The following is a 23,000-nucleotide window of genomic DNA, read 5'->3' as shown; positions in this document are numbered from 1 at the left end:
GCCACTCTGAGACTTAATGGAATAAAATAACAATTGGTTACATTTTAATATTTTTATCACTAATTTGAAATTGTAAATTTTTCTTATTTTTTCTTTTTCTTTTTCAACTTTTTTTTCTGTTCAGAGTATGATGTTGATCCATTAGGAAAAGTTGGAGCATTTACCATGCAGATATTACTCACAAAAAAAATGAGTGTGTTTTTACCATGCAGATATTACTCACAAAAAAAATGAGTGTGTCACCGGGCCCCTTAACCCGCTCCCATTTTCTTTCAGCAGCTACTGTGCTAATTAGGTCCAAAATGCCCATTAGTAGCACATACTGATCAGTTAACCCACTCCCGTTTTCTTCACCCCGGCAGAGATGAGCGCGGCCAGAGACCCGCGCGGACTTGACCAACTCACTCGCTGCATCAAGATGGCGGAGCCGCTGGTCAAAAACCCGGACAACATCTTCCCTCTCACTATCCGCGATATTGAGAGGGTCTGCAAGTGAGTACTACCCGGAGTCATTCCTCGGTCACGACAGAAACGGTTTGGCACGTTTACTTTCGCCTGATTTCTCTATTTACCTAGCAGTAACATATGTACCCAGGAGTTAGGCAACTGGGCTGCATCTTGGGAAATGTCAGTAATTGGCTTTAAGGAGGGTTGGGCACCTCGATAAGCTTAAGTACAGGCGTCCTGACCCCGACTAAGGGAACCAAACGTCTCTGTTGTAACAAAAGGTCACATAAGGTCTGTGGTTATCTTAGTAAAGGAGACCTCTGGCCTGAAATTAGATACCTTAGTTATCAATAAAAGTGCGTAAAAGCTGTATAAAACTTCAGACACAAATTATTTACAAGAACGACCAATTAACGCGTGCCAGTAGATATTTATTACAAAACAACTTGAATTTCCAAACTATAGCATCAAGGAGCCTGACAGCTGAGTGGCCTCGCTCAGAATTTGTAGTCTTGAGGTTCCGGGTTCGATCCCCGGTAGAGGCGGAAACAAATGGGCAGTGTTTCTTTCACCCTGAGGATCTGATCACCTAGCAGTAAATAGGTACCTGGGAGTTAGACAGCTGCTACGGGCTGCTTCCTGGGGGTGTGTAACAAAATGGAGGCCTGGTCGAGGACCGGGCCGCGGGGACGCTAAGCCCCAAAATCATTTCAAGATAGCAGTAACTATCAATTAAAGTGGGCAATAGGTTGTTTTGAGTTCATTTAACTTAATAGGCAATGTAAGCGTGGTAGTGTGAGATATGGTACCAAATATAGCTTATAGGATTAGGCCATTATAAAACCAACTATAAGGTGCCACTGCGGACTACGCAGACTTTTATATGCCTTCACTACTAACCTGCAGCCCCAGTAGCCTGTGACCATAAACCACATCGTGCCACACCCAGCCACCACTAACGACCACTCCCCCACGCCCACCAGGCTGTGGGACGACCTCACCTACTGTGTGAGAGACTACACCATCAACTACCTGTCGCCGACGCAGCGGGAGGAGTTCAACCAGGCCATCGAGAGTTCCATCAAGTCCGCCAATATGTTGTGTGTGGAGGACCCTGAGTACCGCACCTGTGAGTCCTCCCTTCACCTTCTGGGGTATTTGTCCTCTTGTATATCCACTGGATGAGCGACGGCCTCCACTCAGGGAGGTCGGAGTTTGATTCCCAATGATACAAGAGGATGGGGACCGCTCATCCCACTAGATGGGGAGCGGTACTCCCCCCCCCCCTTGCTCCATCCTCATATCCTGGACACCATTCCACCTTGATATTACTTCCAGGTGCTATATAGGCATACTGGTTTGGTGCCATCTCCTTCACGCCTTCCTCTTTCCTACTTTCATTTTCAGATTTCCCTTCTTCTACTCTTCCTCTTTGCTCTATTCTTCTTTCTATCCTCCTGCTTTTCTCCCCCTTTTCTTTCTCTTCCTCTTCATATGGCAAGATTTTCCTTTTTTATCTATACCTAGAGTGAATGTGTGTGCCGCAAATTAGAATAAATAAAATAATAATAATAATAATAATATAAGAAATAATAATACTGAACAAATTTATGAAGTGATATGCTATATATTATTTTAATATATAAATGATTATAACTGACAGTAAATTTAGTAAACGAACATCGGAAAACACTTGACTTATTTTATACTAGGATGGGTACCCGGCAGTGCCCGGGATATACCAGGATGGGTACCCGGCAGTGCCGGGATACCAGGATGGGTACCCGGCAGTGCCCGGGATAGTCTGTCTTTACCATCCAATCCCCATTTCACCTCTCTTTTTTTCCCTTCTCCCCCACATTTAACAAAGAATCTCTCTCCCTCTCTGTCTGTCTGTCTCTCTCTCCACAAGATTAAGATTTTGGAACCAGAATATTTCCCAAGGATCATTTGTGGTACTATCTCATCGATCTATGTGTAAATAATAATTATAATAGCCGAGGACCATACTACACGTTGTATAGCTCGTGGGGTCAATAGTATCACAACCCACCCTCCCAGCCGTGCTCCTTACCCCCTGAACCACTCTTTTTGTTATTTTTTTAACACATTTAGGTACATCTGTATTTGTGCAGCTACCCAAGACTACGACTAAAGATCACCTTCACTCCAAACATCTACCACTTACAGGCTACTCATGCCCGTGCCACCTCTTGCGTGGCTTAATCTTCATCAATAATCAATACCCTAGAGTATCTAAAGGAGAGTACAGTGTGTGACAAGAATTAGCTACGTGATGGTAAAAATCTTCATCACACAGGATGGTCCTGGAGTGGCTTCTGTAGGAGCCTCCAGACGTCCTGTGGGTTCATTACAATCCCAGGTTGTATATCTATTAACGTCCAGGGGTGAGGTGCGCGGCTTAGGAGTACCCAAGTCGAGGGTTCGAATCCCTTCATTGCTCCAGTTGATTCTCTTATTATCATTATTATTATTATTATTATTATCACTATTATTACCATCATTATTACTGCATTATTATTATTGAGAAAATCAACTGGACCTCTGAGATGATTTGAACCCACGACCGAATCCTAGCCATTTACGCTAACCACTGAACCACCCTGACTTGTTAAAACAATACAACCGGATATCGACTGAAATCGCAAGAAGTCTGGAGGCCCCTCCTGAAGCCCGTCCAAGTGTTATGTATGACCCGAAGCACCTGGGGGTGTAGGCAACGTAGTTCATCCACCAAAAGCTCCAAGATTAAATACAGAGAGAAATCACACTAATGTGATGTAAAAACCACAATAACCTGAATATATATAGTGGCTGGGATTCTCTCGGTCGTGGGTTCGAGTCACCTCTGAGCTCCAATTGATTTCTTCATTAATATATATATCACATTAGTATTATTTCTGTGTGTATTTGATGGACAGTATGGTGGATGAAGTACGGTGCCTACACTCCCAGCTGCTTGGTGGTCATAAGTAAAAGTTGGACTGGCTTCAGGAGGGCCTCCAGACATCATGTGATTTCAGTAGAAATCCAGTTATATGCCTTTTAACTAGTCAGGGTGGTCCAGTGGTTAGCTCTCGGCCATGGGTTCGAGTCACCTCAGGGCTCTATTTGATTTTATCATTGATATATATCACATTAGTGTGATTTCCATGTATTTTATCATTATCATATTATTATTATATTATTATTATAATTTTGATTGTTTTTATACATTTGTGTGGTTGCAGCATACGTGGAGAACGCGCCGTGCCTGAAGCGAGTGTCCGTCAACACGAGCTTGTGTGGTGGTCAGTACAACTACCTGGCTGACCTGGTCCAGGGCTTCCAGGCAACAGACGCCCAGATGTGCTGGTCAGTAATTGCTCTTCTTCTCCTCTGGCTTCTTCCCTCTTGTCTTGTAATGATTCAGACTCCTTCCTTATAATAGTAGTGTAAAGTGTGACTAGGAGCGTATGTTTTTCATTTTGGCGATGTACGGTTCCAGTCATCATGGTGGAAACCATACGTTTTAAATTTTGGCAACGTTTGGTTGTAATCGCAGTGACGGAAGCCGAAAGCTTTCCATTCTGCTGATATATGGGTTCTCTTAGAAGGGGTTTCTTGGAGGGGGTAACATGTGTGTCACTCTCAGTCATGCAGATTCAGTCTACCCCATGTGTTTATGTGACCTTCAGGTTTGGAGACGTCTAGAACATTTGTGAACCAGCCGTACTTCAGATGTAGGGATGGGGGGGAGGGAACGACCATCGCACCACTTCTCTATTCACAAACTGTTTTGGTCAGTATAATTAGCTGGGGAATGACAGTTCCTCAGGTGGGCCATCCTTCCTAGTGAGCGTCATTTATTGGTTGTCTCCGCCCTGCTGGGTGCTGCCTGACACAGCAGCTACAATCACTATCGCTACTGCCGCCGCAGTCACCATCGTCGCTGCTGTCGTCCGCCACCGCTATGATCGCCACACCACCGCCGCAGCCCGCAGCCGAAGTAGTACCTCCCACTGTCTCAGTCTCTTCCTTCCTCCAATATCGCCAATCCCTCTCCCCTCTATTCTTACCCCTTCCTTTCCTCCTCCTAGAGGAGGAAATAGTTCAGCGTTAATTTCAGAGACCCGACTCCACCATGGGCCTCTGTTGTTTCATAATCAATCGTCCAGATCTTAAGAATTTTTAAATGAGACACTTGGAGATGGGTCTTAGGTTATGATCTAGTTCTCAGGCTCGGCTCTTAGTCAAGGGACTTGGTTCTCCATTCATAGTTTTGTCACCTTTTGTCCACTGTTTACGAAATTTAAACTAGGTACCCTAAGATCTAAAACCTACGCCAGGCTCCAGTTCAAGGTCCTGGTTCTAACTATTAAATGCTATTTACTGTTTACCGTTTCATAACCACATGTCCATTTCCAGCAAAATTGCATGCATAGACCCACTAACCAGAAAACTATAGAGACTGTAAGAGAAAACTGTAAAAGTTATATTTTACCTGTATTTTGTTCAGCTACAGTACAACTAATTTCCACCTAGCCCATACTACAATTTTCATTAAATTTGCCTCTAAGGCATTGTTAAAGACTGTGATATTTACCTGATTTACCTTAGGGCCACTATGTGCATACCTATATAACACATAGTGAAGAATTAGTACTTCACTATGTAACATACCTTAAGGTTAAAGTTAGCCTTAAGGTTAAATATTATGAATGTGAGATGTGAGAGGGATGACATGTTAGAACTACAACTTACCACAGAATTTTAGCCTATGTGTGTGTTTGAGTGTGTGTCTGTTTGGGATATTGCAGTTATTCGTTCCTGTTTAAGTTTTCTTTTGAAAATCTAAAAATATCACTTTTTCCCTTCCTGCTGAAATATCTTCCTCTCAGACTCTTTATTTGTCTTTGTCTCAGTAAACTATTAAAGTTATTAGTTTTAGTTATGTCAAAGAATTTTTTATATAAGACTAAGTAAGCTGTATTCAAATTAAGAGAACAAAAATATGTATTGTCTGTCTGTGATGAGTAAGGATATCACAGCTGAATATTTCAATGTAATATGAGTGGGATGATTAACAAAACATAATAAGCATATGAAGTTTATGCGAGTAAAAGTTTTACATATAAATGGGTGTTAATTAGAGATTAACATTCTAATAGTCAGATTCTAAATAGTTAGATGTGAGATGAATAAGAATAAGGAAGTGATTGCCCGTAATATCAGAAGTGACATGATTAAGAGTAAGAAGTATTGGCTACAAGATATGAAGCTAGGTGATAGAAGATTGACAGATAACTGCAAGTGATGAAATACAGAAATGAGATAATGTGTAAATCATACCTGTGTGAAAATATCCTGTTTTAAGTGCTCCTAGAACGTTACGGGAGTGTGTTTCTTTCTTGAGATGTGTGCAAAGATTAACTTGAACATGATTATTTTACAGTGTTTAACAATACCTTGGTGGCGAATTTTAATGAGATTCGCAGGATAATTTAGGTAGAAACCAGTTGTACTTTTGCCGAACAAGATAAAGGTAAAATATAACTTAGGTCTCGTTCAGGTTTTTAGTAGGTGCATGCAATTTTGCGGGAAATGGACGTCTGCTTACAAAAGGGTAAACAGTAATTTGTATATGATAGTAATAGGTAGGACTTGGAATTAAAGCCTAAAGCAAATCTGAGAGCTTAATGTACCAGGTTCAAATTTCATAAACATCGGACAACAAGTGACGAAAATGTCAATGGAGAACCGAGTCCTGTGGCCAGAGTCCTTACCTTAGACTCCTCTCCAAGCGTCAATTTTAAAATTCGCATAATATGAATGAGTGTTTATAAAACGACAGAGGCCCGTGGTAGAGTCGAGTCCCCGAAACTAATGTCTCATCTCGCAGCATGATTTTTGAGAAGAAAAAGAGAGGGTGATGAGGTAGGGTGAGGTACCATGTTGGCAGGCTTGGAAAGGTGGAGGCCACTGTGGTGGTTGCTGCGGGGTCAGGCGGGAGCATCAGCGCTGGTGGACACGGAGGCAGCAGCCGTCCGATACATGCAGCCCATCCTCCATTGTTGTTGTTGTTTTAGATTTAGCTACTCGGAAGAAAATTTCCATGAAGCACATAGAGAGCCCGTAATTGAGTTCGGTTATTCGTGGTAACTTTGTTTGTGATATTTAGATCGAAGTTTTAAATGGAGGTAGGGTTTCCTCCTTGTCTCCTGTTTCTTTTCCACTTCTGCTTAGGCACACTGGTTTTAGTCTTGTTTTAATAACATTATCTTGGTGGCGGATATAGACGCACAGTGTTCACTAGTGTGTCCCCATTCTTCAACTGCTTTTCTAATCATTGTAGTCGCGGTGGATTTTGCATCTATTGCAGCTGCTCTCATTGGATGAATGTTGAGTTTGATGTGCAGGGCTTCAATTGCTTCACATTCCAGTAAGTAATGCAATAGTGGCGCTTCTACTTCTGCTCCATAGATGTGACCCTCTTTAACTATTAGGTTTATTACCTCCCATCAGCACTTGTAACCAAGTCTAAGTCTGTGTATGGCTACTGCAATGTCTCTAGATATCTTTTTGTCAGGATTGAAAGAGGAGTAACCAGTGGCTTGTTCGTACCATATCGCAGTGAATCTTCCTTCCGCTACTTTGGCTCTGTGGCGACTTTTGATAGTTGAGAGTATTTTCTTCTTGATTTGTTCCTTAATCAGTGAAAAACTTGGAGGTATTTGAACCTGTACAACAGGTAGAGCAGTGGCAGTTTTTGCTAGTGAGTCTGCCTTTTCATTACCATCCATGCCAATGTGACTTAACATCCAATTTATGGTGATTGACAGCCCTAGATTCTTTGCGTCTTTTCTTATATGTAGGATTTTTATGATGAGTTGTATATTATCTCTGTGCTGGTTGGATAACAATGCCTGGAGCAAAGATTTTGAGTCGGTATGAATGATGACATCATGTAAATTATTCTCAATTGTATAGTTTATGGCCTCCTTCAGGGCATATAATTCTGTCTGCAATGTTGAGCACCCACTATTCATGCTCCAGTAAGCTTCATGGTTGGTAGTGTAAACTGCTGTCCCAACAGAACCTCTTTCTTAATCAACTGATCCATCTGTGAAGATGTGAGTCGTTGTTGGTCTTGAGATGGTTTCCATTTGTTGTGCCAGCCGATCCTGCTGTTTTGGTAGTACTTATAGTAACGATGATGACCATAGTATATTTACCGACGAACAACGAAAATAGGAAGTAGAAATTAAGTTGGACAAACTGGAAAACTATTTTTTACTTGTGTTGCTTTGACAAACTAAACTAACCTACCCTAACCTCCCTAGGCCTAATACACGATATATGAGGCCTAATATAGTACATATGTGTGCTATACTAGGCCTAGGAATATTTAGGTTTGTGTTTTAACTTCACATTTTTAAAAGAATTTCTTACTAGTCAGTATATGACTATCTAAAAGCTAAGAACGTACGAATTCTAACTATTGACGATCGCCACAATAGGTACTATCTAAACAGGAGGATGGGTCTTAGAACACTCACCACGAGGACCACCTGACGAACTGTGTCATTCCCTAACAAAATATACCAACCAAAACCTTTGCTGGCAGAGGGTTAGTGGTCGGGAGGGTCAAGTCCCCGCCCCTACATCTGAGGTACGACCTATTTAAATATGTTCTAGGTCGTTCACAATGTTCCAAACGAGAAGTTTACATAAACACGCGGGATAGACTAGACCTGCGTGACGCCGAGAGCAAAACACAAGGGTTACCCCCTCCAAGAAAATTACGTGACTAGACCCGTAAGTCACCAAAATTGATATCATAAGGTTTCAGTCACAGTGACTATAGCCGTATGTTGCCAAAAGGGAAAACGTACCGTTTCCCTCACGGTGACTCAACCACATGTCGCTAAAAAATAAAAACATACATTCTTAACTACACTTTACACTACTTATGCTGACGACTACTCCCAGCCTCCTTACTCCTTCCTTATTGACTCCTCCTTACACACTTGCCTTATACTGACTCCTCCCACTGCTGCCTTATACTGACTCCTCCCACTCCTGCCTTATACTGACTCCTCCCACTCCTGCCTTATACTGACTCCTCCCACTCCTGCCTTATACTGACTCCTCCCACTCCTGCCTTATACTGACTCCTCCCACTGCTGCCTTATACTGACTCCTCCCACTCCTGCCTTATACTGACTCCTCCCACTCCTGCCTTATACTCCCTTCACTTAATGTTCACATGCCTGTCTTCATAAAGGTATTTAATAGGGATAGTTTAGTGTTGTTGTTAGTGGGAAGTAACTTGTACAGTTTGTTCATTAATGGTTCATAGTATTGCCTTGTCTAGTTTAGGACCTTGTTATAACCAGCTGTAGGAATTATTAACCGGGAATTATGTACAATAATGAGTTCCATTGATATATATTGCATGTGAAACTGTGTTTATTTATGTTAATGGATTAGCTCCCATCTCTTAAAGTACTTTGGTATAGTTGTTTGATCTCATTCACCCCCTATTGCTTCGTTCAGTCATGACACTCCTTCACTACCACTACTGTTATATGGTGACCTATACTATTGGTCGCCACTATTCTCACTTGCCACCATTATTTCCTTACCACCTCCACTCACCACAAACACCCCCCACCCCCACCCCCCGACCTCCGCACCATCATTACTTACCACCATCACTACCATTCACCACCACCACCACCACCACCACCACTAACCCCACTGGTGGTGTCCACAGCGCCCATCACAAGTTCCGGGAGTGCGTGTTGGACAGGACGCCCGTGGAGTGTGACGACCCGTCCAACCTCCAGGTCTCCGCCTCAGTCTTCATGAGGTCCATGCTGGACCGAGCGCTCGGCTTCCTTCTCCAGAAGTGCCAGAACTTCGTGTAAGTCTCCATCACTCTACACCCTCCTTCACTTCAGTCTCCATCACTTGAGTTTCCATCACATTGGGTGCTGTGTTACAATGATTCAGGTACATGGTAGTAGTGGAAACCGGGCCTGCGAGGGGCCGTTTTGCTTTTTTCAACGCCCCTCGTAGGCCCGGGGAGTTTCTGATACATTTGGCCAAATGTCGTACTGCAATTCATCCATCTCACGACTCAGCTGGATCCTAGCCAGTATATTCACAGGTTAATCATTCCTAGACCTCGAAAATCCTAGTCTTGCTACACAAACCAGCTAACTTGTTTCTAAACCAACAGTCACAAATACATACATACATACATACATACATACATACATACATACATACATACATACATACATACATACATACATACATACATACATACATACATACACATACGTACGTACATACATACATACATACATACATACATACATACATACATACATACATACATACATACATACATACATACATACATACATACATACATACATATATAGGAATGAGTTACGAGGAAAGGCTAAGGGAGCTGAACCTCACAACCCAGGAAAACAGAAGAGTAAGGGGTGACATGATAACCACCTACAAAATTCTCAGGGGTATTGACAGGGTGGACAAAGACAAACTCTTTAGCGCGGGTGGAACACGAACAAGGGGACACAGGTGGAAACTTAGTACCCAGATGAGCCACAGGGACGTTAGAAAGATTATTTTCAGTGTCAGAGTAGTTAACAGATGGAATGCATTATGCAGTGATGTGGTGGAGGCTGACTCCATACACAGTTTCAAGTGTAGATATGATAGAGCCCAGTAGGCTCAGGAATCTGTACACCAGTTGATTGACAGTTGAGAGGCGGGACCAAAGAGCCAAAGCTCAACCCCCGCAAACACAACTAGGTGAGTACATACATACATACATACATACATACATACATACATACATACATACATACATACATACATACATACATACATACATACATACACACATACATACACACTACACAGCCCATACATGCATATAGAATAGCCTGTTCTGCCACCATTGCACCATTAATCAGATGTAATTAATGTCATATGAATCCCTAAAATGTATTAAGAATAAGATTTCAGTAATCTTATCATCCCACACCTCATTCACCCCCAAGTAATCTTAATTATTTGTACTGTTAATTCATATTAATACATACCAATCAGCAAGGTATTCATATTATTCCAGCAAATTTAAATATTATTAAATACCCACCTATATACTATTCGAAAGGATAAACCAGAGTGTATATGTCCCATTGAAATAAATAAATGCATTAGTAATTATTCATAAAAACTAAGCTTGTGTTAAGACACACAAAAATATATTAATTTAACATCAAACACACAAAATGCAACACTTGTACTTACACTAAAAATACACAAAATCAAAAACACACAGAATAAAAACACATACATATTTACACTCAATATAGCATTTAAGCAGAAAGTACTTCCACACAATTTTTCATTTACACACCAGATATGACATGTTCAAAATATGATATTCACACACAAAATATGCCATTTATAGACAAAATATGTCATTTACACACAAAATATGGCAGTTGCACACAAAATACACCATTTACACAAATATTGCATAATCACTCAAAGTATAACACTTACACAAAGTATGGCATTAGCATAATTATATCAAATTTCATATATGCTCATACAATCAAAACACGCTTTCACTGACATTACACAATTCCATAAACATAATTTTCACAAAATACCCACACAGTGTCTCATAAACCAAATACACTTTCACATGAAGATCTATTTTTCAGGTAACATATACACAACTTACACAAATACACAATTCGCACCAAAAAAAATATAGTTGATCCAGTTCCACTTCAGCGTATTAAATACACAACTTGCATAAATACATTATTCACACAAAACAATTGTAAAACACGGACACTTATTACACAAATTGTGTAATTAATACACAACTCTGCACAATTAATACAAGAAAACTGTCTATATAATTTCACAACTTGCACAATGATAATCTATACAGAAAGGTGTAAATACACAATTCGTTCATATATAATTACACAACAAACGCAATTAATACACAACTTGCACAATTATTACACATCTTTCATAATTATTACACCACCTGCATAAATACATATCCAGCACCAATACTTACAATACATAACTAGTCCAAATACGTAAATACACAACCAGCACAAATACACAATTCACACAAATACAGTTACAACATATACACAATTAATACACAACTTGCACAAAAATATAATCAATACACAACTAACCCAAATATGAACACAACTACTCAATTCTACAAATACACATACAAAACATGTACAATTAATACAAAACTTGCGCAAACAATACACAATTTGTGGGTATATAATCAATACATAATTGTAATCATCATACAACTTATGTAAAATACATAACCTGCACAACTTATTACACAACTTGCACATGTATAATAATTATGCTATATGTACAAATACAATCACAGCCAACTTTTGTCAAACAATACTAAATTTTCATAATATTTGTTTAGGTATGATTAGGTCGTCATTTATAATATGTTGAGTTTAACCAACTCCTCAAAAGTCAGAATTTCACATTAAATGAATGGTACATCTGACTTCCTATGAGCTCAATATAAAAACACATACATTTTCCATAAATGTTTCATTATTAATGGTGCTAAACAACCCATCTAGCATATATCCATTGTTTTTAATGCCTTATTAACCCCCTTGAGCTAAATGCTAAGACCTGGAGACGAGCAATCACTCACCGGGGTAACGGAAAATGACGGGGCCTACGAGGGGACGTTGAAAAAAAAGCAAAACGGCCTCTCGTAGGTCCGGTTTCCACTATTCACGGAGTACTGTGTTACAATGATACAGGTACACGGAGTACTGTGTTACAATGGTACAGGTACACGGGGTGCTGTGTTACAATGATACAGGTACACGGGGTGCTGTGTTACAATGGTACAGGTACACGGAGTACTGTGTTACAATGGTACAGGTACACGGGGTGCTGTGTTACAATGATACAGGTACACGGAGTGCTGTGTTACAATGATACAGGTACACGGAGTACTGTGTTACAATGGTACAGGTACACGGGGTGCTGTGTTACAATGATACAGGTACACGGGGTGCTGTGTTACAATGATACAGGTACACGGGGTGCTGTGTTACAATGATACAGGTACACGGGGTGCTGTGTTACAATGATACAGGTACACGGGGTGCTGTGTTACAATGATACAGGTACACGGGGTACTGTGTTACAATGATACAGGTACACGGGGTACTGTGTTACAATGATACAGGTACACGGCGGGCCCTGCTGCAAGGACAAGTACTTTATATTCCGCCCTTCTTGTACAGTCTGGTTTAGTCATCCCAATCTATTCTGTTTCCATATATAACAGCGCTGTAACGGCCTGTATCCCAATAGCGCACCAACCCATAGGTCTGCAGTTAATATATCCAGGAGATTTAGCCTAGTTTTGGTGAGGTAATTCAGGTCACTTTTAAGTTATTCCTGAGAAAGTGCAGCACATTTTCCACACGATACAGTTCAAGCACACAGTGGACCAAGTTGGTGAGTGGGGGCAGGCTGAGACAACCACGTCCTAACCTAACCTAGCCTAAATTTGATATAGCCCAAAACAATCCAGCGTAGTCTAATCTGACAGGACCAGAATGCCTATAAAACACGGCAAAAGTGTTGGAGAGTAGTAACAAGGGTAACAAGACCCGATATTAGTACTTATAACGTACTAGCTAAGTTAGAATAAACCTATCACTGCAACACAATTAAATAATAACACGAATACAAAAAAAATTCGGACAATTGTACAAAATATTTGACGTATACGTTATTCGTAGCAGCACAAACAGGCATTTCAATACAAATATATTCCATTGTACTTCCTTGTAAATATTTGGATACATATATTAGTGAATTTCGTAATTCGAAATATTATTTGAAGAAAAGACAAATATGATTCTCCATCAATGATGAAATATTAATATGGCGTCTCGATGATGTAAGTACCTGTAATTCGAGTCATTGCCTATCCGCACTATATATTATGATTTCCTTGGTACAGTCCAACTTGGAAATGGATCCATAGATAGACTTACACGACCTGAGGTAATTACAACTCAGGTAACCGAGGATGCCAATTCATAAAATCTGCTTCTCTTCCAGACCAAATGCTCGTGATTGCCCTAAGGGCAACTTTGGGGTACCGACCAGTCCCACTAACCTCGACAACAGCGATAACAATCACCACATGGACAACCGTCATAACAGCGAGAACAGTCACAACAGTGATAACAGCCACAACAATGGTGGGTGGCCTTCGTCCCACCTGCGGCCAGATGCCACCACCCCTCAGCCAACCCCTCGGCCAGGACCAACCGCCCCCACCACCCGCTTCACCTGGACCACCCCCGCCAACCTTCAAACCCCGCGGCCCACTGTTAAACCTTCCCTCGGTCTCGCTGGCAACACTTTATTTGGCGCAGAGAGCCAGCAATACCGCGGCTCCGGCAGTGGTGTTATGTCAGGTGTTGCCACGCTTCTGGTGGGCGTGGCTGCTGTATTTAGATTATATTAATGTCCACATTTCGTTTTCTTTAATGTACTGAGGCTGCTGTGAATTTTTTTATAGAGGGATCTTAGATATACAGTATGTAGAATTTTGAGGCTATTAAGAATAGCTTGTAGTTAATATTTTCATTTTAAGGGTATACTGTAAGTATTCTTTTTTATATTGGCTTTTGTGATTGATATGTAAATTTTGGCTTCGGGATTTTGTGCCCAGGAGTTAATGTTCAGATTTTGGAATATTGTTGCTGACGTTCAGATCTTGGCGAGCAGTGCTGACACTCAGAAGGGGTATGGTCAAATTGTATACAGGACGGTTCGAAAAGCTTTGTGTTCTGACTGGAAAAACCCTATATATCGTTAGGTTAGGATAAATTAGATCAGGTTAAGCTGCCTTAGACTTGGTTGGGTTGGTTTGGGTTAGATTAGGTTGAGTAAGGTTAGGAGGTTTTAAAATCCTTTAGTGAACCGTCTTAAGCACGATGTGACTTGTACCTCATTCAGAACTTGTTGATGCTGATGCTGAGGTTAGGATATAAAGGGGTCAGCACACGGATTTTGGCCAGATGGAAACAAGGATGTTCACATTCTGTAAGTCAGTATTTTTATTGATCAATGTTATTGAATAGGTATTTCACAAAGATTGTTGCTTTATAATGCGAGTCCTAGTTTAACTACAGGTAGTAGCATTCGATCTTGTAATTATAGATAACTAACTAGATTTTTTTTCTAGACTGCTTGTATTGAATTTCATATAAAAAGGTTACTGAAGTTGAATTCCATATTTGTGGTAAATATTAATGAATTCCAGATTTTGTATAATGCATTTAATGAATTTTAGATTTTGGGACTAGTGGTAATGAATTCCAATTTTGGGGGACTACTGGACATGAATCCCACATTTTGTAATATTTCTGATGAATTTTATATAACGGACATCTGGTGTTGAATACAAATTTAGGAACTCGTAATGAATTTTAGATTTCGAGTTTTATATGCCATTATTCAAGAATATCTAGAAATAGCGCGATTACATTGCAGGAGTGCAAAAAAACTGAAATGTTACTTTCTAACATTTGCTCTAGAATTAAATAGGATTAGTTCCAGGCACAAAAACAAGGTCGCAAGGTTTGCTTCTGTATTCCATAAAAGTCTGGATGAAAACCTTAAAAGACCATGAGTCTTCATGACTGGTTTCCAGGACCAGATAGAACTCATCAGTTTACATTTAGCAGGACTAGATTCATATCATAATGATCTAGAAGATTAGATTCCAAGACCACAATGGTCTGAAGTATTAGTTTCGAGGACTGATTTCTGTGAGGTCTAGAAATATGTTTATGGACACAAAGGTCTTTAAGATTAGTTTTCAGGACGGTAAAAGAAATCTTGAAGATTACTTCATGATCCACATGGCTCTGGATGATTACTTTGTAGTTTAGCCGGTTCATTATTTGCATATATTTCTCTTCCAAAATGATTTATTCAAATTAATAATATTATATTTAGAACATGAATTACTGATGTAAATATGTTAGGCTAGGTTAGGATGGGTTTCGTTAGGTTTAATTAGGTTACGTTACGTTTGATAAAATTTCTGTTAGTTTGAAATCATCTCAAAAACAAATCAATTCATATATAATGTCTTGCAAAGTTTTATTATTCCATAATAAAAACTTTGAAAATATATATTTCGGGAAAATTCAGCTTGTTAGGCACTTTTGGCCATTAGGTAAAATATTGTGTGTGTGTGTGTGTATTCACCTAGTTGTTCTTGCGGGGGTTGAGCTATGCTCTTTCGACCCGCTTCTCAACTGTCAATCAATCAACTGAAACTATCTACTATTCCCCCCCCCCCACACACACACCCAGGAAGCAGCTCCGTAACAGCTGTCTAACTCCCAGGTACCTATATACTGCTTGGTAACAGAAGCATCAGGGGTGAAAGAAACTTTACCCATTTGTTTCTGCCAGGTCCGGTAATCGAACCCGGGCCACAGAATTACGAGTCCTGCGCGCTGTCCGCTCAGCTACCAGACCCGTCCACCCCGCTCAGCTACTAGACCCTCCAGTGTGTGTGCCCATCCTCAAAGTAATTATACCAAGAGATACCAAACCAACTCTCACACCACCTAGATAGTTTTCTAGATAGTTGTGATAGTCTGAAAGCATATTACGGTTTCAATAATAGTCTACTTATAAACTGGCATGTGAACCTTTATTCTAAACAGAATACTTTAAAGTTATTACTTTATTATAATATACATCGATGATTTAAAATATAAAATGTATGCTTAACTCGTTTTTTTTTAAATGATCTGAAGAACTTGGTTTTCTGTAAATGAAATTCTATGGAATACTTAACTAGCTTTCAAATACCAAATTTCCACTTTTGAGGATAATACTTAATTTGAAGAAAAGACCCAATATATGTATAAATGTATTCAAAACTAAATATTCGGATGTAACCTACGTCCTTTAGAACATTGTATACAGTATCTTGAGAAAGGATTTAGATTTCATCCGAATATTTGATTTTTAAAGCATTTACTTATATTGGGTATTTCCTTCACCTTCATTTAAGCACTACAGTATTGTAGTAAGTTTCTCCACACAATATTAACGCAACTAAATGTAATGAAAACTAACCTATCTTAACCTTAACCTAATGTAACATAAACTTAACCTACACGTGGATAGGGAAAAGATAATAGCAATAATTACATAGTGGTTTTCAAGTGATTACCTCTAGGTTACCTCCTCTCCGTGGACAGGTTGATATACTTATATATAGAAAATGAATATGCATTTTTACTTCATTTTATTATAATAACCAAAATACACAAATTACTAAATTCTAATATTTAACAAATTAATTACTAAATTGCCTGACAATTTAACCTAAATCAAACATGTTTTATGGTGAGTTAAAATATTTAAAAACTTGTGGAAAATATTCAAAATACGGTTAGGAGAATTGTTTATTTGTAAATGAATTCATCGCATTCATATTATGTGATGAATGCCATTTTGTGCTATTATGTCTAAAACTATTTTTTACACGCATTGTAATATTACATACATGCATTCATATAGTAACAACTAAGAATTAGAAGAAATAAATAATAATTTTTTCTTTCGCTGGAACAGCATATGCGAACCAAATTAACTTACTTCGCAAAACTAAAGGCAGTAGTAGCCTATGTACCATTTATAATTGTTTTAAGACAGGCTCCAAAATAGAAAAATTAACGTCCTGCTTGAGGTGTCGCAGGGCGGAGGCCAGGCTGCTCAAAACCACGACTTCTGACCACCCTAATACTAATAGATATAGTTTTTTTATAGTAGTCTGATAAATAGATAACCCTGTTTGCAGTGCTGTTTTGTTCGGGTGTACATAACAATTTACATATAATTGTCTTTCGGACTTGGTAGGCATGTGGTAGTGTTTACGGTGATGTTTTGACCTGGTAGAAAAATTGCTTGTTTACAGTGGCTATAACGATCTTGTGAACAGATAACTTTGTTTAGAGAGTTATGATGACCTGTTGGGAAAGTTGCCTTGTTTCCTATGGATGTGAATAATATGTACATATAATTTTTGTTTACAATGGTTGTAAAGAACTGATAGAAAGATAAACCTAGCTTTGTTTTCATTGGTTGTGAACATCTCGATGAAGATAAGCCTAGCTTTGTTTACAATGGTTATAAATCTCATTAACAGATAGACCTGACTGTTTACAATGGTTGTGTAGAAATCTATAGTCAATTTAACAAATGTACATGGTTTTGTTGTCAGTAAGTTTGGTGTCCGAAATGTTACTTACAGACATAGGTTTCCCAGACAGGTTAGTGTTATGTATGTGAACGTTACCTGAGCTGCAGATAGCATTAGTGCAACTTGTTTATTAAAACAACACCAGCAGCATATTTTGTAAAGAGTAATAAATGTTAAATGTTCCTTCTGGCAATTTTTAACAACAATATTTTAGAATTATTGGATCTAATTCTTGATGGTTTTTTATGCATTTCCTATTGCATTTTATGAGGTATTTAGCCAGTTACTGGTGCAATATTTAAGCTGAAGTTGTCAAAGACAGTATTTTATACATTTCCAAAACAGTGCTGAAAGTGGTCTTTCAAGTTTTAAGAAGAGCTTAAGAAGAGAAATACAAAACAGTTTGCTTATTTGCAGAATTTTTTATTTTTGTTTTAACAAAGTGTACATGTATTTAGAAAAAGTATTCATTCATTTTTGTGTTGTGTGTGTGTGTGTATGTACTCACCTAGTTGTGCTTGCGGGGGTTGAGCTCTGGCTCTTTGGTCCCGCCTCTCAACCGTCAATCAACAGGTGTACAGGTTCCTGAGCCTATTGGGCTCTATCATATCTACACTTGAAACTGTGTATGGAGTCAGCCTCCGCCACATTACTTCCTAATGCATTCCATTTGTCAACCACTCTGACACTAAAAAAGTTCTTTCTAATATCTCTGTGGCTCATTTGGGCATGTGTGTATGTGTGTGTGTTTTGTTGTGCTTTAGTAGATATTTATAGGTTACAAAATGTACATTAGTTAATACAATTAGTGCTTAATGGTTATGGATCTCTTGGAGTTTCTCCGCTTCCGGACAGGAACCGGGGACACAGCAGGCATTTCCCCTCTGGATCGCTACACTGAGGCGCTGAAACAAGAAACTGGCAGCCCTTGGGTTTCTGGCGATGTCAATCAGCCTGGAATCCAATTCTTTGAGAAATCCCATGGCACTCCTACTCCAGGGGCTGGGCGTGTCAGACGCTACAGGATCAAAGGTGTATTGACCTTCCAATCGCCTGTATTTGTTTGATTTTGCTATTTCCCTGTGGTTGGCCGCCCCACCTGCTTGATCAGCACCGAAGTGTATGTAGGTGTCAGCCAGGGTGGATACACATGTGTAGTCCTAAGCCAGCTGTTTGCCCCTTTTCCAGGGGTATATTGTGATCACATCTGGGCGAAGTGCGGGGTCATCCGGGTTTTGGTCCCCTAGGATGAGACAAGGCTCATCTTGATGATGTCATTAACCTCATTGTGTCTTACATGCCAGCCCTTGGAGCATCCGTAGTGCAACCCAACCCAAGATGCATATATACATACATATATATAAATATATATATATATATATATATATATATATATATATATATATAATATATATATATATATATATATATATATATATATATATATATATATATATATATATATATATGTCGTACCTAGTAGCCAGAAATCACTTATCAGCCTACTATGCAAGGCCCAATTTGCCTAATAAGCCAAGTTTTCATTAATTAATTGTTTTTCGACTACCTAACTTACCTAACCTAACCTAACCTAACTTTTTCGGCTACCTAACCTAACCTAACCTATAGAGATAGGTTAGGTTAGGTTAGGTAGGGTTGGTTAGGTTTGGTCATATATCTACGTTAATTTAAACTCCAATAAAAAAAAATTGACAACATACATAATGAAATGGGTAGATTTATCATTTCATAAGAAAAAAAATAGAGAAAATAACTTAATTCAGGAAAACTTGGCTTATTAGGCAAATCGGGCCTTGCATAGTATATATATATATATATATATATATATATATATATATATATATGTCGTACCTAGTAGCCAGAACTCACTTCTCAGCCTACTATTCAAGGCCCGATTTGCCTAATAAGCCAAGTTTTCCTGAATTAATATATTTACTATATTTTTTTCTTATGAAATGATAAAGCAACCCTTTTCTCTATGTATGAGGTAAATTTTTTTTTATTGGAGTTAAAATTAACATTGATATATGACCGAACCTAACCAACCCTACCTAACCTAACCTAACCTATATTTATAGGTAAGGTTAGGTTAGGTAGCCAAAAAAAGCTAGGTTAGGTTAGGTTAGGTTGGTTAGGTAGACGAAAAAACATTAATTCATGAAAACTTGGCTTATTAGGCAAATTGGGCCTTGAATAGTAGGCTGAGAAGTGCGTTCTGGCTATTAGGTACGACATATATATATATATATATATATATATATATATATATATATATATGTCGTACCTAGTAGCCAGAACTCACTTCTCAGCCTACTATTCAAGGCCCGATTTGCCTAATAAGCCAAGTTTTCCTGAATTAATATATTTACTATAATTTTTTTCTTATGAAATGATAAAGCAACCCTTTTCTCTATGTATGAGGTCAATTTTTTTTATTGGAGTTAAAATTAACGTAGATATATGACCGAACCTAACCATCCCTACCTAACCTAACCTAACCTATATTTATAGATAAGGTTAGGTTAGGTAGCCAAAAAAAGCTAGGTTAGGTTAGGTTAGGTAGGTTAGGTAGACGAAAAAACATTAATTCATGAAAACTTGGCTTATTAGGCAAATCGGGCCTTGAATAGTAGGCTGAGAAGTGCGTTCTGGCTATTAGGTACGACATATATATATATATATATATATATATATATATATATCGTACCTAGTAGCCAGAATGCACTTCTCGGCCTACTATGCAAGGCCCGATTTGACTAATAAGCCAAGTTTTCCTGAATTAATATATTTTCTCTAATTTTTTTCTTATCAAATGATAAAGCTACCCATTTCATTATGTATGAGGTCAATTTTTTTTTTGTTGGAGTTAAAATTTACGTAGATATATGACCGAACCTAACCAACCCTACCTAACCTAACCTAACCTATCTTTATAGGTTAGGTTAGGTTAGGTAGCCGAAAAAGCTAGGTTAGGTTAGGTTAGGTAGGTTAGGTAGTCGAAAAACAATTAATTCATGAAAACTTGGCTTATTAGGCAAATCGGGCCTTGCCTAGTAGGCTGAGAAGTGCGTTCTGGCTACTAGGTACGACATATATATATATATATATATATATATATATATATATATATATGTCGTACCTAGTAGCCAGAACTCACTTCTCAGCCTACTATGCAAGGCCCGATTTGCCTAATAAGCCAAGTTTTCATGAATTAATGTTTTTTCGTCTACCTAACCTACCTAACCTAACCTAACCTAGCTTTTTTTGGCTACCTAACCTAACCTTACCTATATATATAGGTTAGGTTAGGTTAGGTAGGGTTGGTTAGGTTCGGTCATATATCTACGTTAATTTTACCTCCAATGAAAAAAAATTGACCTCATACATAGTGAAAAGGGTAGCTTTATCATTTCATAAGAAAAAAATTATAGTAAATAAATTAATTCAGGAAAACTTGGCTTATTAGGCAAATCGGGCCTTGAATAGTAGGCTGATAAGTGAGTTCTGGCTACTAGGTACGACATATATATATATATATATATATATATATATATATATATATATATATATGTCGTACCTAATAGCCAGAACGCACTTCTCAGCCTACTATTCAAGGCCCGATTTGCCTAATAAGCCAAGTTTTCATGAATTAATGTTTTTTCATCTACCTAACCTACCTAACCTAACCTAACCTAGCTTTTTTTGGCTACCTAACCTAACCTTACCTATAAATATAGGTTAGGTTAGGTTAGGTAGGGTTGGTTAGGTTCGGTCATATATCTACGTTAATTTTAACTCCACTAAAAAAAATTGACCTCATACATAGAGAAAAGGGTTGCTTTATCATTTCATAAGAAAAAAATTATAGTAAATATATTAATTCAGGAAAACTTGGCTTATTAGGCAAATCGGGCCTTGAATAGTAGGCTGAGAAGTGAGTTCTGGCTACTAGGTACGACATATATATATATATCCGAAGCCGACGGAGAACCCTCTACAGCAGTCAAGCGTTGTATACATGTACACTTGCCCCCACGAAGGATGTAACCTTCAATGTAAGTACATAGGTATGACGTCGACCAAGCTGACGAGGCGTTTGACATGCCATCTTCAATCTGGTGCCCCTAGGAATCACATGAGACAAGCATATATTAGTATATTCAGGCTTGTTCGCATATATATATATATATATGTATATATATATATATATATATATATATATATATATATATATATATATATATATATATATATATATATATATGTCGTACCTAGTAGCCAGAACTCACTTCTCAGCCTACTATTCAAGGCCCGATTTGCCTAATAAGCCAAGTTTTCCTGAATTAATATATTTACTATAATTTTTTTCTTATGAAATGATAAAGCAACCCTTTTCTCTATGTATGAGGTCAATATTTTTTTATTGGAGTTAAAATTAACGTAGATATATGACCGAACCTAACCAACCCTACCTAACCTAACCTAACCTATATTTATAGGTAAGGTTAGGTTAGGTAGCCAAAAAAAGCTAGGTTAGGTTAGGTTAGGTAGGTTAGGTAGACGAAAAAACATTAATTCATGAAAACTTGGCTTATTAGGCAAATCGGGCCTTGAATAGTAGGCTGAGAAGTGCGTTCTGGCTATTAGGTACGACATATATATATATATATATATATATATATATATATATATATATATATATATATATATATATGTCGTACCTAATAGCCAGAACGCACTTCTCAGCCTACTATTCAAGGCCCGATTTGCCTAATAAGCCAAGTTTTCATGAATTAATGTTTTTTCGTCTACCTAACCTACCTAACCTAACCTAACCTAGCTTTTTTGGGCTACCTAACCTAACCTTACCTATAAATATAGGTTAGGTTAGGTTAGGTAGGGTTGGTTAGGTTCGGTCATATATCTACGTTAATTTTAACTCCAATAAAAAAAAATTGACCTAATACATAGAGAAAAGGGTTGCTTTATCATTTCATAAGAAAAAAATTATAGTAAATATATTAATTCAGGAAAACTTGGCTTATTAGGCAAATCGGGCCTTGAATAGTAGGCTGAGAAGTGAGTTCTGGCTACTAGGTACGACATATATATATATATATATATTAGTATATTTTGGTAG

At 38.3% G+C, this 23,000-nt stretch overlaps 1 protein-coding gene across 1 annotated transcript; it reads left to right on the top strand.

The window, feature by feature from the left end:
* The first annotated feature begins 363 nt into the window (after positions 1-363).
* LOC138350002 (uncharacterized) lies at positions 364-18,022 on the top strand. The gene is made up of 5 exons (XM_069300051.1): positions 364-492; positions 1,431-1,576; positions 3,699-3,822; positions 9,227-9,376; positions 13,660-18,022. Exons 1-5 carry the CDS (start codon positions 365-367, stop codon positions 14,069-14,071), a joined length of 960 nt encoding a protein of 319 aa, XP_069156152.1. The 5' UTR covers position 364; the 3' UTR covers positions 14,072-18,022.
* Positions 18,023-23,000: the final 4,978 nt, after the last annotated feature.

Source organism: Procambarus clarkii, chromosome 43, assembly GCF_040958095.1.
Source record: "Procambarus clarkii isolate CNS0578487 chromosome 43, FALCON_Pclarkii_2.0, whole genome shotgun sequence".
NCBI classification, from domain to species: Eukaryota; Metazoa; Arthropoda; class Malacostraca; order Decapoda; family Cambaridae; genus Procambarus; species Procambarus clarkii.
Note: the sequence above shows the minus strand (reverse complement) of the source record. Positions and strands in the feature narration are given on the sequence as shown.